Source organism: Clavelina lepadiformis, chromosome 9, assembly GCF_947623445.1.
Source record: "Clavelina lepadiformis chromosome 9, kaClaLepa1.1, whole genome shotgun sequence".
Taxonomy (NCBI): Eukaryota; Metazoa; Chordata; class Ascidiacea; order Aplousobranchia; family Clavelinidae; genus Clavelina; species Clavelina lepadiformis.
The window spans coordinates 2,788,392-2,802,408 of NC_135248.1; the positions used below are offsets into that span (position 1 = coordinate 2,788,392).

The 14,017-nt window shown below is 34.9% G+C and overlaps 2 protein-coding genes across 2 annotated transcripts; one reads left to right on the forward strand and one right to left on the reverse strand.

Moving 5' to 3' along the window:
• Positions 1-900: 900 nt before the first annotated feature.
• Positions 901-7,631, reverse strand: LOC143470187 (uncharacterized). Its single transcript, XM_076968144.1, has 13 exons — positions 7,063-7,631; positions 5,994-6,825; positions 5,794-5,852; positions 5,493-5,625; positions 5,214-5,342; positions 4,901-4,986; positions 4,448-4,567; positions 4,017-4,220; positions 3,379-3,547; positions 3,052-3,196; positions 2,159-2,354; positions 1,864-2,011; positions 901-1,634 (listed from the first exon to the last, which is right to left on the reverse strand). Exons 1-13 carry the CDS (start codon positions 7,252-7,254, stop codon positions 1,501-1,503), a joined length of 2,547 nt encoding a protein of 848 aa, XP_076824259.1. The 5' UTR covers positions 7,255-7,631; the 3' UTR covers positions 901-1,500.
• Positions 7,632-8,251: 620 nt separating this feature from the next.
• Positions 8,252-13,995, forward strand: LOC143470189 (general transcription factor IIE subunit 1-like). The gene is made up of 11 exons (XM_076968147.1): positions 8,252-8,270; positions 8,873-9,100; positions 9,331-9,421; positions 9,910-10,005; positions 10,491-10,562; positions 10,740-10,869; positions 11,022-11,104; positions 11,348-11,466; positions 12,257-12,395; positions 12,680-12,808; positions 13,281-13,995. The coding sequence occupies exons 2-11, from the start codon at positions 9,039-9,041 to the stop codon at positions 13,515-13,517; spliced, it is 1,158 nt and encodes a 385-aa protein (XP_076824262.1). The 5' UTR covers positions 8,252-8,270; positions 8,873-9,038; the 3' UTR covers positions 13,518-13,995.
• The last annotated feature ends 22 nt before the right edge of the window (positions 13,996-14,017 follow it).

Below are 14,017 nucleotides of genomic sequence, written 5' to 3' on the forward strand. Positions count from 1 at the left end.
ACATTTTATGTAAAGATGGGAATAATTGAAGCTCGTTGCAGAAGTGACCAAAATTTCTCGGCTTGTGAACATTTTTTAAATGATCAAACCAAAGCAATTTACAACTTGACAAAAATTATAAATATAACTAAATGTGTATGTGTTGTATTCACTTCACACATATTGGTTTTTAACTAACGGTAGAGTGATCATGTTAAACAAATGGACAGTTGATGAAAGGTTAACTATAAGGAAAAAATATATTTTAAATGGCAAGAAAACTGCCAACGTTACCTTAGCACACCTAGACGAGATGCAAGAGTGTACTTAAAGGGGGCGTCAAACACCAAAAAATGTCATAAAATATTTGTTTATTTTATTATACAGTAAATTTACTAAAAGACTGTTTACTCGAAAAATCCTCCATTGGGCTCTCTAAAATTTTGCTTGTCAATTTATTATGCTTTGAACTACCATTCCATAATATGCCATCAAAAAACCATGATTCAAACGTTTTTAACAGAGGCCCAAAATAAACACTAGAATTTTTGGTCTAAAAAACCCAAGTTTAGCTACTTTAATGCTAATTTTTAGCATAATTCTGCACGCGACCTGGGACATTGAAGCACGCCAACTGCTAGGGTAAAAGCCCAGGCTAGAAAACAACACCAATCATGCTGCCTTCTGATTGGTCTAAACATGTTTTTTAAAGCCCTAGTAGGACGTCCAACAAAATCATGCAGATCTTAGTTTTAAGTCTTTGTCGGCTCCTTAAACATGGGCACATGGCATCATCAAAATTTGCAAAACTGTTTCCTAAATGCCAACATCCAATGTTTGTCTTGGTGATTTTTCAGTTTTTTGACACTGTGCTTCATACAACCAGCTGTTAACCTTCTTCACGAGTCTTTATGCCACAGGCAATGCTGCTTTTTGCAAAGACAAAATTTTAATGTTAGTAACTTGCATTATAGCATAAAGTAAACGCGCAAGAGCTGGTAAAATGTGCAACATAATGGAAAGCGTAACACCGACAATTTTTCTAGCACCTTCTAAATACTTAATGTTGAAACATGAAAATAAAGAATTGCAGAATTGAATTCATGATAAAAACACTTCAAAAATCTATGAATCATTCCATAAATAGATGTACGTCAAAACCTCTGCTGTAAAAAAGTGACTTACATAATAGTATACAAAATCAATAGGATTATTTTGTTTCAAAACAGAAGATTAAATGATTTTCAGACGAAATAAGCATATTTTGCAAGTTTTACTTGAAAGACTTTAAATGATATGTAGAAAGGCAAACAACAACAAAGATAAAAATTTCTATGGCAACAGCACGTATCACGGTGATTAGGGATACAGAATTATATTATCAAAATAGTTTATCAATCTGATATACTGCAACACGATTATCGTCGGGGTCACCAGGGCCAAGTAATTAGCCTGGCTTGATGATGCCCAAATTTACACCTCATGAGTTACTGAACAAAAATACGATAACAAAAAATTATATCATTGCGCTAAGAGCGGTCTGCTGCCTGATGGCGTTCTATGGTGTTCCACAAGATGGGGACGCGTGATTGGGCGAGCACCGCGATTTATTCTCAACACTTCACTCGTCAATTTCAGAGACTTGTCTCCGCTCCCTGGAAAAAAAATCATTCCTATGCTTTTTCCAATTTTCAACCAAATAAAAATAAATTTAAATAATCGCTCAATATTGATTAACCTCAGTTTTCCAGGCTTAAAATCACATTAAAAGCAGGGACCTTTAAACTTTGAACATTATTGTTCATTATTAATACAGATATATACTTAGCACACGCAGCATAAAAATGTTTCCTGGTCGTTCATTGTAGGCACAATGCTACGTACTCTTTCGCTTTGGAGCAGCAGCAACAAAATTTTTATCATTCTCTTCCTCATCGTCACTTAACATCTTCTCTTTAAAAGCTCTAGTTAGCTCTTCTTCCCGACGCAAAGACATCTTGTTGGTATCGTCCACATCATTATGTTGACCACTCTGTAAAGCAAGCAACAATATCTTACCTTTAACTTTAATTACATTCAAGCCAAAAATGATAACCACATAGTGTCAATATCTGTCGCAAAAAAACTGATTTATTTGAAAGCACAAAAGCAATAAAAGTTTGTAAATAGCAACGTTTACCTTAATATAATCATTATCATCATCATCAATATCTGGAACAACTTGTGCCTGAGCAGATGGGGTTCGTGACCTGTTCCTGGGTGCAACACACCTTTCCAGTGCTGCTAGGGTCTGCGCAGCCGTTAAACGCTTCGCAGGGTTTAAGTTAAACAATCCCCGAATAATGTCAATGGAATTTGTTGAGACGTGGATATCACTGCATGGGAATTAATCTCTTTTGTATTTTCTTTCATTTTTTAAATGCAATATCAAACTGACTAATGACTACAACTAGGTCACATATTTGAGTTTGACACCATAAACAGCATGTGTTATAAGTGAGAGCCAGTAGTAATTCCATTAAGCTAATAAAATGAAACACGAAAACAAAATATTAGAATAATACCATAACCAGAAGGACTATTACCAACAACATAATTACTCAAGTACGAAAAAAATGCGATATAACATATGGCTTTAATGAAATTATTTAGGACATTTAGAAGTTATTCCGGTCATAAACTTATTTTGTTCTTAATGAAAATGCAAAGAAATTGTATTAAACACACATGTTAATAATGAAAATACGTTTTATGCACCTAATGCTTTATCAAATCCAGTGTCATATTTAGAATAACGTCATAGCCATGACAAAAGCAAAAACAAACAAGTTTTTGTTGTTGTCAAAATAAAATGTTTGTGTTAAATTCACTTTGCATGGCTTAAAATAGATTATATAATATGAAGTTATATAATAGGGTTAGTTGAAAAATATATGGGTGGTAGGTACAACAATTTCGGGACATTCCAGACAGCAGTTCAAACAGAAAAAAAAAAAAAATTCTGAGCAAACAACACGGTAAACATGCAGCTATGTAACAGCACTCCACTATGACCTAGATAGTTTAAAGTACCTGGGTATAGAGTAATCTGCTGCTTTGATTTTAGCATAGAGCTTTTTACGTTCCTGGTCGTAAAATGGAAACTGTTTGTACAACATCATGTAAAAAACTACGCCCAGTGACCACATATCGCTCGGTTTTCCAGCATACGGCTTATCTGGAAAAGAATTTCACTTTCATTCATTATTAGCAAATTTTATAAAATACTTCACCATACACTGACACGGCCAAAAGACAAAGACTACTGAAAAATAAAACTTCGATGTAAATCAGCAAGAAAATGTAACAATAAAAATATTAAGTGATAATAATACGTAATACAGCTACTTCATAACTTACCACTTAGAACATCGGGACTGATGTAAGCTGGACTGCCTTTTTGATCAGTCAAAAGGTCACGATCAGCAGTTAATTGACAACCGAGACAGAAATTTGTCAAGATGACTCGACGTGTTCGTTTATCCATCACCATATTGCTTAATTTTAAGTCACGGTGAACAACATTGCTCTGTTGATAAACGAGTGGTTTATTAAAATCGAACAATATTATCAAACTGGAAATATGCGAGATAAATTTCACCATGGCGCCATTACTCATGTCTTAAAATAACATTCCATCTCATAGGGAATATATTATGTACACATATTATAGCAGAGAACCTTTTAAACTGGTATCAATGAGTCATAGTATTCACATTGCACCTCAATTTAGCATACTAATATTTCAATGCAACAAACCTAATTATTTTTTACTAGTCAGGTTTTGCAATGTTTTTTTAGCACTGGTAAAAACTGTGCAACACTCTCAGGTGAGGTGCATTCTTAACCCAACTTACACAATAAGTTTTAATGAATATGCCAATGCAAAACAAAATGTCATGGCAAACTGAAGTGAATGTCTTAATGAATGAAAATCACAATATCGAAAATACAACAAGTGTACATTGTGCGCTAGCAGCAGCCTTCATCGCCTTTACCTTGTGCAGTGAGTGTACAACTGTAACAATGGAGTAAAATATCCTTATAACTTCTTGTTCACTGAGGCGTTTTCCATTAACAACGTGTTGTTGCAGATTGAGGTAGTTCCAGGTGGCCAGGTTGAATTGGTGTGGAATAAGGCAATCAAGTATGAGACCTACCCGAAGAGAAACCTTTTGGTTTGTTGCATCAAAGCAGCAATCCTGAAAATAAAGGCGTTATCCAACTACCTGAGGGCGGGATTTAATGTCGTTATCTATGTTGCTGTAGTTATTGTAAAGTGATATTTTTTATGTATTTTGTAAATCATCAGCAATGATTCACTATTAAATATAATGATGATGCATCATGTACTCCACAATGCACGGCAAGGACCAATTTGAACTGTCACAGCCAGCACTTGACGGGCAAGTTTCAGGTCATAAATTACCTTGAACATTCCATGCTGATGAATAACGCCAGTATGTGTAGAGAGAGCAGACAGCAGTGAATGTTCTGTGTGAAGCAACATTTTGCCGCTTTTCACATCTCCATTGTCCATGTCTAATATCTGCAAACGTTTTGCAAGACTTCTGGTCAAATTGACGCATATTATTATGCTTTCGAACAATTACTTTACAACATATATTTGTGCAAGGACTGAACTGTCTTATTGGATACATTCAATATGAAAGAAAAAATGTTAATATATATATTTTCAGAGCAAGAATTAAATATTGTTAAAAAGAAGGCGATTACATAATGTAACATTTTCTCCACTCGTTTTAAATTCATGTCCGTAATATAAACGTTATCAATCTCATCTTAAATAAAAAATCATCCAGCAATAAAAGCAGCACAGAGAAAGGTTAGCATTGTTGTCTGCATGATGTTCAACACATACCTTTGCGAGGTAGTATTTATTAGTTCCAGCCTTTCTCACCAGATACTGACTTATACTGTTCACCGTACAGTTACCCAGCTTCTGACCTGCAAAAACCTTTTTATTAATAACAAATTTCATTTGTAAAGCAATTACCTAGTCTTTGTTATGTGACATAAACAATGTACACTGGTTTTTGTCACGTTGTATTCATTCTTATGCTTAGCACTAATGCTGGCTAATAGAAATGTATTTTAGCTTAATGCTAAGCTATGTCTTTATTTAATGTTGAAACAGCTTATCCACAGATCAAGAAATTATGGATTTATCTTACCAATAAAGTAAGGTCCTATTCTATTTTGAGCCGTAAATTTTGATGGGTTTTTCTTGATTGCTTCAACATCTAAATCTGACAAAATTTTATCTTTCCAAGTGTCAGTTGAATCATGGACCACAACTCGTCCTGCAAAATGTACATGTAACCATAAATATTTATCAGCTGGTTTACGCTCATGATGATGAGTCGACGTCATATCATGGTTTCAAGAGCTTTTTTCGACCATGGATGATGATCTACCAATTTAACTATAAGTCTGGTTGAATATACACTCACCACCGTTCTTCCTTGTCGATTTTTCCTTCTCCAAATCGTTCCAAACAACGTTTTTTTTCACATAGCGAGATTTTGATGACATGGAAGACTTCAATGATGAGTTCTTTTTGGTAGAAGACGCTCTAAGTGGAGGCTTAAAACAAGTTGCGAAACTAAATAAGTATGTATATAATATATAAAGGCAACATAACAACAACATTAAAAACAAATATATAAAGGTAACATTGGATTTGAGTTGCAAGTTTTGATGTATGCGGTATAAAGCTCTTTATTGCATCAATAACAAACCCATAATAATTACCTGTGTGCTGGAAGTTGTACATAAGTTTCTTGAAATGTCAGTCAACAAGTCTGGATTGTCTGAGAAAACATCATATAAACCACATTATTTACATACATAATATCATCCTAAGAACAAAGATGGCAAAAAACTCACAACTAAATAGGCTAAATTTGCGTAAAACTCCAAGCATTTTACGATGAGTGTATTTATGATTTTACCTTTTCTGGTATTACTTGGTTTGAAAGATGAATCTGTAACTCCGTTACACGGGACTGCTGCAGGGCTGGAATTTCTTATTATGATGTTAGAAGTGCAGCTGTTTCTCAAGTAGTTTGCAAGTCGTTCATTTGGGGGAGCATGAGGTGGTTGATTGCACCGAGAAGAATTTTGTGCTCCATGCGGAAGCACAGTAATACTACGCGATGCGGAATCACCTGTGGGTGCATCAGGAAGATTCACAGCGCGCCTCTTGTTCGGCGGAGGTTGATACCCTGAAGGATTGCATGAGTAATATAATTGCGGAGATGATGGAATAACCTGCGATGATGGTGAAGGCCCAGTCATGCTCCCAAAAGTTGGGGTGCCCGGATACGCAAAACCTGGGCTCTCAGGCAAACACAAACCAACCATGTCCCCAGCGCTCCGAGCTCTCTTTCTCGTTTCCATTCTTTGCAGTCGAGCTGGGCTGTAGGGCGTCGGAAGCGGAAAAGGTAACGTGGATGTTGTTGTAGAACTCGATAGTTCTACAGGCGCAAAAACATCATCATCGTTTTCCACGCTACCCTCGCTACTTTGGCGCTTGCCAATATGCTGCCGATTATCCAATGCCTGTGTCATCTGCATCAGGGTCATACCATTCTGGGCTGGATAGTACACAGGCATGAGCATTTGCGGCATACACAACGGTTGATAGGAGGCAATACTGTATCTTCGATAGTAGTTGGGATGATTGCGCATGCCTGGCTCTGTATGATAACCACTGGGTTGCGCTGATGTATCACTTTGACGTTGACCTTCACTACACCCAGGGCCATATGATAAGTTACAAACCTACATAAAAAATTGAAATAAATACATTTAGTCAAGTACATGTAAGAAATAATGAAGCTCCATACTGCTGCATATCCAGATGAATGCAGACAATGCAATTATCAACTCAACATTACAAAAGCAAACATACAGTTTTATTAGATGAACTTTAAAGTAATAATTCTTATGAAAGACACATTAGAAAGTATTTATAATGCAAGAACACAATCATGAATATATCATTGTACAATTTATAACCTCATTGGGCGTTTGATGTGCGTTGTTGTTCTCTTTGATTTTATTTTCATTTGATGCTTCATCTGTAAGGTTATTATGAAATCTTGCTCTCCGACACTGATGCAAAGCCTTTAAATGATTTCTTCTTGCCTCTTCAAGACTAGTCCGGCCACCAGCAAAATTGGAGCTTGGAGGAAAACTTCTTGAGGCCATGAAAAAAGCTCATCAGACAATGCTTAAGGAAAGGTAGTGTAGTTTATCCACAGACATTCGTTGGCAGTAAGAATATTTTGTTTTACACCTTTTATACCATTCTCAGATTAATTATATATCACAGCAACCTGCGCCCGACTTCGTGACCCACTCTCGCTGCGCAATTACTGCTAACAAAAGCTATTAATAAAATCAAATAATCCAATCAAAAAATATGAAGATAAAGGCTATATGCTAACGCGGTTGTTCTGTACATGGACTCCTGTACACTTTGAAAGTTTGTACAGAGCACTCTTGCAGCTTTAAATATTTGCTGTACGTTTTCCGACTTCTTTCGGTGCCCTACGCCCACTTCCTCCAAATGTCAATACCTAATAGCGTTTACGTGAGATACTCCATTTGGAAAGGAGAAAAGCGTCGGGTTAAATTCCATTACTTTGATTGACCCGTCAAGCGTGAACGTTTTTTTGGTCTTGTCTGGACAACGTAATAGGAATTAAGAGCAGTACTGTACATATAGGAATAAGCAGATGTCAATCATTGTCGTCAAGATGTCAAACTAAAGGTGAAAGGACATATGCTTCGATAATATACATACAATAGTTGCAATGCTTTTTCCAGCTAAACTTTAAAGGATTTACGATACTTGCTCCTTCCCTAATCGTATCTAAGGGAACCTATAGAGCGTTATAAGAAATTTATTTGCCATAAACTAAGAAAACTAACAAAAAATAGCTTTGAAAAATACTAGTGCTTAATTCTACCTTTAGTTTTAGAAAACTTTTCCAAAATCTGTTATTTCTATTTTTTTTTCTATTTATGCAAATATTTTAATGGATGTCTATTGTTAATCCAAGTGCAGCCCCGATTTACCATTTGTTTGGTCAAGCGAGATTGCGAGAACTTCCCAGGATGTTGATGTTGTAGATAGCCTAGTTGAATAATTTAATTTTTGTACGGTGAACTATTGCATCGCATGATATAATATTGGAATATTTGTTCTTGGAAAGAGGAAAGTGAGTAGTTCTTTAACGAATAAAACGAAGCAGATAGCCTGCCTGGCTCGTAAGGATATCAACGTCTATTCATGATTCATTCATTTTGTTTTTACCATAGCTTGAATGTGGGAGACGTAAAGTTGTGCTGTCGTTAATGGTCGAAGATAATAAAAACAATCATAATTGATAATAAACCACAACTAAGGCAGGAAAATTCAGCAACACCTCCAGAGCAAACACTTGCATCATATTCATTATTAAATAAATTTAAAATAAATTGAAAGCGTCGGCCAATCAAGACCGCCCCACAAACTCGTATAGTCGAATAACCTAGATACAAATAAATACACATACACCATTTTAACGTATTAATTTAAAGACAATTTTAACTATTTCCATTTTTTAAATATTATATTGATTATTTTCATTGGTTGATTTTGTGTTGGTATTTACCGTAGCCCATGGGAATTTTTAAAATAGTCTAGTTTATTAGTTTCCTATCTTGAAAATTGTATTTTTAGGAGATTTGCTCAATTTTTCATGCTTGCGCAACTTTGCTGTCTAGCATAACTTTTCAATGTAAAATTAATCACAAATAAAAATTATAATTTTTTATTTAGCATGATTTAGGCCCACATATAAATGAACACCAACAATTATTCACTGGCCATCCTATGCATACAGTTGTGCCTGTAACTTCCACTGGAAATTGTTCAGACCAAGACAACTATATTGAGACACCGAGACACCACTGCAACGTGCAAGGCCACGAGGTGAATTGTGACCATGGATGGAGACATGCCTGAGGTAATGCGTGAAGCACCCCCGTCTTTGCAAAGGCTTGTCAGGTCGGTCTTATGTTCTGTCTAGTTTAGGTAATAGTTGATTTTGTATTATACTGAAGGAATGTTACCACTGTGACTGTAGTCTGTAGCATTTGTATCATTTTTGCTGCTTGGTGTCAGGGATTTGAGGTAGATGGCTACATTTCGACTTCGAATAATTAAAGTTATCACAGGTCCGAGTAACTTTATTTTTATCCCACCTTGATCTAATATATATATAATAATTTATTTAGGACTGTTGTTCGTGGTTTTTATGGAATTGATCATGGACTGGTAGTGGACATATTAATAAGAAATACTTGCATTAAAGAGGACGACATAATCGTATGTAAGATTCTGATAGCATACATTTAAATAAGGCAATGTGTATATGGATAACAATGAAGATAATTTTGTTAAGCACTGTTTGGCACTGGTGCAAGGCACTTTTCTGTGTTGTGCTAACATAATTCATGAATAAAAGACAGTTGAGTGTTTAACCCATAATAACATTTTATTTTTACTATTACTTGGTAGCAATTTGCGAATTTAGGACTATATTTGCCAAATACAAGTTTTTCTTTGTTTAGTTTCATTGGTCAGAGCAGTAAGATGAGCGTTTAACAAAACCTTTATCTGTCAATTGTCATTTCCTTAAACATTAAAATATGCAATCAGTGAGCCATGTAATAACTGCTAACTATTAGATGATGCAAAAACTATCCAAGTAATTTACTTGCATCTAAGCCATGCTGTTACATACATACACAAGGTTGCTAGCCAAAGCGTATATCATATCTGACAGTTTTTGGTATTTAACTTGTCTGTTTTAGGAACTTCTTAAATTTGACAAGAAACAACTTCGTATTTTGTTGAATCATCTTAAAACTGACAAGTTTGTGAAATCGAGGCTCTTCGTAGAAACACAGGTATGTTAACACGTTGTCATTTTTTACTTTTTGGACTTGGACATGTTGACTTGGCAACTTATTTCAATTTTTATCGAAATTCATTTTCCAATATAATAGTTAGGTGTAAACTAGTAATAAACCGAGTGGATAGTATCAGTTTTAATGTCGCTATGTGTATTAACAGTGACCGAACTTTCTTATAATAATGTGCTCTTTGGGTCTTTCGAATCCTCATGAATTGCGGCTTTAACTTCCCTTTAATTGCCAAGTGGTATTTGTGAGCTTTCATTCTTGTTAAGCTCATTCTTTTTTCCAACAACTCCTTTTTTCTGGTTATATGAGCTGGTTGCAGGAGTGAAATTCAAGACCTTATTCTTGTCCTTTATCCTTACGACTGGTGGCTTATTTTGTTACTGCTTGAATGTATTTCTCTATACTATAATAAAAGTTCATTGATTTGAAACTGTAGTGATACATTTCGCACTCAAACTTGTTTTTTATAGGACGATAAAACTATGAAACAGAATTTCTATTATGTTAATTACAGAAGCATTGGCAATATAATCAAATATAAGGTAAGTATAGTACTTACTTCAAAATTATTCTCTACAATTTCTTCTTGATCCTATACCATTATGTTAGTTAACTTTGTTTAGTTATTTTGCTAAAATCCTGTTTGAATTAATTGGTTTCATTGGACAATTTGACCCGTACATATTCATTCCAACCATAAAATGTTGATACATTAAAAGCTTCATCATATGCATAAAAGAATTGAAACGTTAGAACGAGATTCAACAAACAGGCCGTCATTCAAATGTCCAACATGCCAAAATACATACAGTGATTTGGAAGTGAACCAGCTGATCGATCCCACCTTTGGTAAGACAACAAAAAATAATTTGCATCACTTGTTATTATCAAATTTTTCCAGTATTAGCAACAAATCACTATTAAGATAATTATTGTTTCCGAGCTTTTGATATACGATGAGATAACATGGTATAAGAATGTGGCTTCTTATGATATGTCAGGTACGTTGAACTGTACGTTCTGTAAAACTGAAGTAGTGGAAGACAAAGCGGCTGCAATAAGTCAAGATACACGGACTCTTCAGGTACACGGCTAAAATGCATTTTTAGATATTTCAATACCTTAGTAATTAGGAATACTTCCTGTTACGTATAGGAACATCAATTAAAGGTGCAGCTAAAATTTATGAAAAAGGTAATTTGTAAGGTGCACTAATAAGGTCAATGAATATAATACATATACCCGTCAGTGTACAATGCACACGGTTATCTGTAATCAACATACGTGTTTAATTTATATTTTATGAAAATACTCTGTTCTTATGAAGGCTCGTTTCAATGAACAAATGGAACCGATATATAAATTACTGAAAGAAGTTGAAAATATAACTTTGTCGGAAGATGTGCTGGAACCCAAACCAGTCCCAATTCCTCACCTTCATCCAAAGTATGCAAACATGTTATGGTTTGAGAGATATATCTATATTTACATGACTGCTTGTTAGACTCATACAGCTAGTTAGAGTTGGTGTTTTTGTAAAGTTTAGCATCACAGCTATACCATTCTGTCGTACCAATAGTGGGCGTTATGTTTCGTACAAAGTTCTAATAGAATCACCATTAGGTGCTTATGAAAGGTCTTTAAAAGCATAACTGTAGGTTAAAAACAAAAACTATCATTTTCAACATGGTTAACAGTGAAATATCTTTAAGGCGTAATCCATACTTATGACAACTTTGAGGCGTATTGGGTATAGTAAAAAACTTAGTTAATGAAAAACTAAGTTGCTGTTAGTGTTAGGTATTGAAAAGATTTTTATCTGAAGTATCTATTATTACAAAAGGTCATAAGCTATCAACCATACATTATAAAAAAAAATTTGGTGAGGTCAAAGGTCGGTAGCTCTGACTTCCATGAAAGGGAAGCATAGGAACCAAAATGGTAGAAACAATCACATTTAGGTTAGCTGGAAGTTGGAACGATATTTTTTTTAAATCAAAGAAAATTGCAGGCTTTTGAAAATAGTATTATGTTTGTCTGTGGAGACCTAATATTAGCGAGTAAAAATGTTTTTTAAATAACCAATTTCAACCATACCAGGAAAATTAACACTTTAAATAAAGTGGCTAGGGACCATAGTACGAAGATAATAGTTGAATTTAATTATTTGCTTGTCATAATGGGCATATGATGATGATTTACACATTGTTAACACATATATTTTTGTGATGAATAGCGCACCACGTGTGCATAAGCCACATAAAGCGAGAACGGAAGACAATTGGTCCGGGCGCTCAACCATGAACATAGATTACCAGCAAAGTGTCATCATTGACCTTGGAAATGAGAAGAGAGACGAAGAGGAAGTCAAAGCTGTAAGTGCCAACATTCTTTTTATCGATGGTGGTTCCATGACTGAATAAAAAATAAAAATAAGAATAAATAATAAAAAAATAATAATAATAACTGAATAAAAATATGCTTATTTTTTTGGTTAGTAGTGTCAGGCTGTTACATGTAAAAAGTAAATTAAAACCAGGGTCAATTTGGACAATGTTAAAATAAATATATTTCGCCTACAGTTAGGAAGTACGGATCCAGTGTTTGAGTGGACGCTTATAGTATCAGCGTAATAGTGTCATTATAAATGCTTCTCCAGGCCCCTCGTTGGATGACAGAGAGCACTGTGGATGCCTTCAAAGACACCGCACCAACCCCTTCAACTTCTGAACGTAAGCCGGTAATTACAGAAACTGATTCCAAACCATTGAACGATGAAGTTATGCAAGTAAGTTTCACGTACAAGTTGTTCTTATAATAGAATAGCATTGCAATGGTTTTTTACTAAGTAAATTAAATGTTAACTTTCATGGAATGTAATATATTATTCAATATTTATTAGTCCTTGTTCAGTGAGTAATTAACTAACTAACTCGATAGTGATAGTTGTAATGAATAATGATGAATATAAAGAGTTGGTGGATTATACATTTTTCTGTATAAGTAGTAACTGGACAAACATACTTTATAACTTTACAACTGTTGTTTTTTAGTTAATATGTGCTATTATAAACAATACAAAACCAGTACTGTTTTGTAATTAACTATTTGCTATTTTCAAATAATTCAACCAATTTATTATTAACTAATAACAAAAAAGTTTCAGTATGCATATAATTTTGTAAACATGTCGTAGGAAATTTGTGACAAAAGCACAACTAACTTTTCTCTTCAACTTTGCGTTTTCGGTCATTTTGCAGACATTGTTGGTCCAAGAAAGATCATCACATCCCCCTCCTGCTCCTAAGTACCATGACGCCGAGGAACAATCAGAAGATGAATTTGAAGACGTGGAAGACGATTTCATGGTCTACGTTGCCGGTCAACCTTACCACTACAAGGACGTGACACAGGAATTGGTCAATACGATGACCGCAGATGAAAAACAAGAGTACATTGAGCTCGGACAGAGATTGTACGAGGACATGCATGACTGATGATACAGATCAGACCAACATCCACCATTTTCTTAGCAGCTGCTGATACACGAGCAGGAAGTGAGGATGATTCGTGGAGAACAAAATGTTAGCCACAATGGCGGCAGAAAAGTTTACTAACACAAAATGTGTTTGCTATTGAGTTTGCTGACCCGCAGTGTAGGCTTCAATGTTACCGCATGGGTTCACTTTTGAAATTGCTGTAGCATTACACCGTATTTCCAAGAATGGTTGTCAGGTTACACTGGTATGTTAACTCTGAACCCTGGACGTTACTTTGAACAGTTCTGTCAAAATGCTTTACATTTCAGTGTTTAAGTAAGACAATTTTGAGTTAACTTATCTGTAACATTTTTTTCCTTTTTTTGTACAGTTGAGCATTATTTTACAACAATGTGAAACCACTTTGTTACTTTTTAGGCAAAGTTTCGACCAACATTATGCTGCGATCTAACTCTGGTTTACAATTTTTGTAGAATTGTAGGGTTTTGTCATGCCAG

Excerpts from the sequence above, each read along its gene's own strand:
- LOC143470187 (XM_076968144.1), bottom strand. The coding sequence starts at position 7,254 with ATGGCCTCAAGAAGTTTTCCTCCAAGCTCCAATTTTGCTGGTGGCCGG. Across the intron at positions 5,626-5,793 it reads GTACAACTTCCAGCACACAG|CCTCCACTTAGAGCGTCTTC; the intron begins GTAATTATTATG and ends ACTTGTTTTAAG. Across the intron at positions 4,568-4,900 it reads ATAAATACTACCTCGCAAAG|ATATTAGACATGGACAATGG; the intron begins GTATGTGTTGAA and ends AAACGTTTGCAG.
- LOC143470189 (XM_076968147.1), top strand. The coding sequence starts at position 9,039 with ATGGATGGAGACATGCCTGAGGTAATGCGTGAAGCACCCCCGTCTTTG. Across the intron at positions 9,422-9,909 it reads TTAAAGAGGACGACATAATC|GAACTTCTTAAATTTGACAA; the intron begins GTATGTAAGATT and ends TGTCTGTTTTAG. Across the intron at positions 10,563-10,739 it reads GCAATATAATCAAATATAAG|CTTCATCATATGCATAAAAG; the intron begins GTAAGTATAGTA and ends ATACATTAAAAG.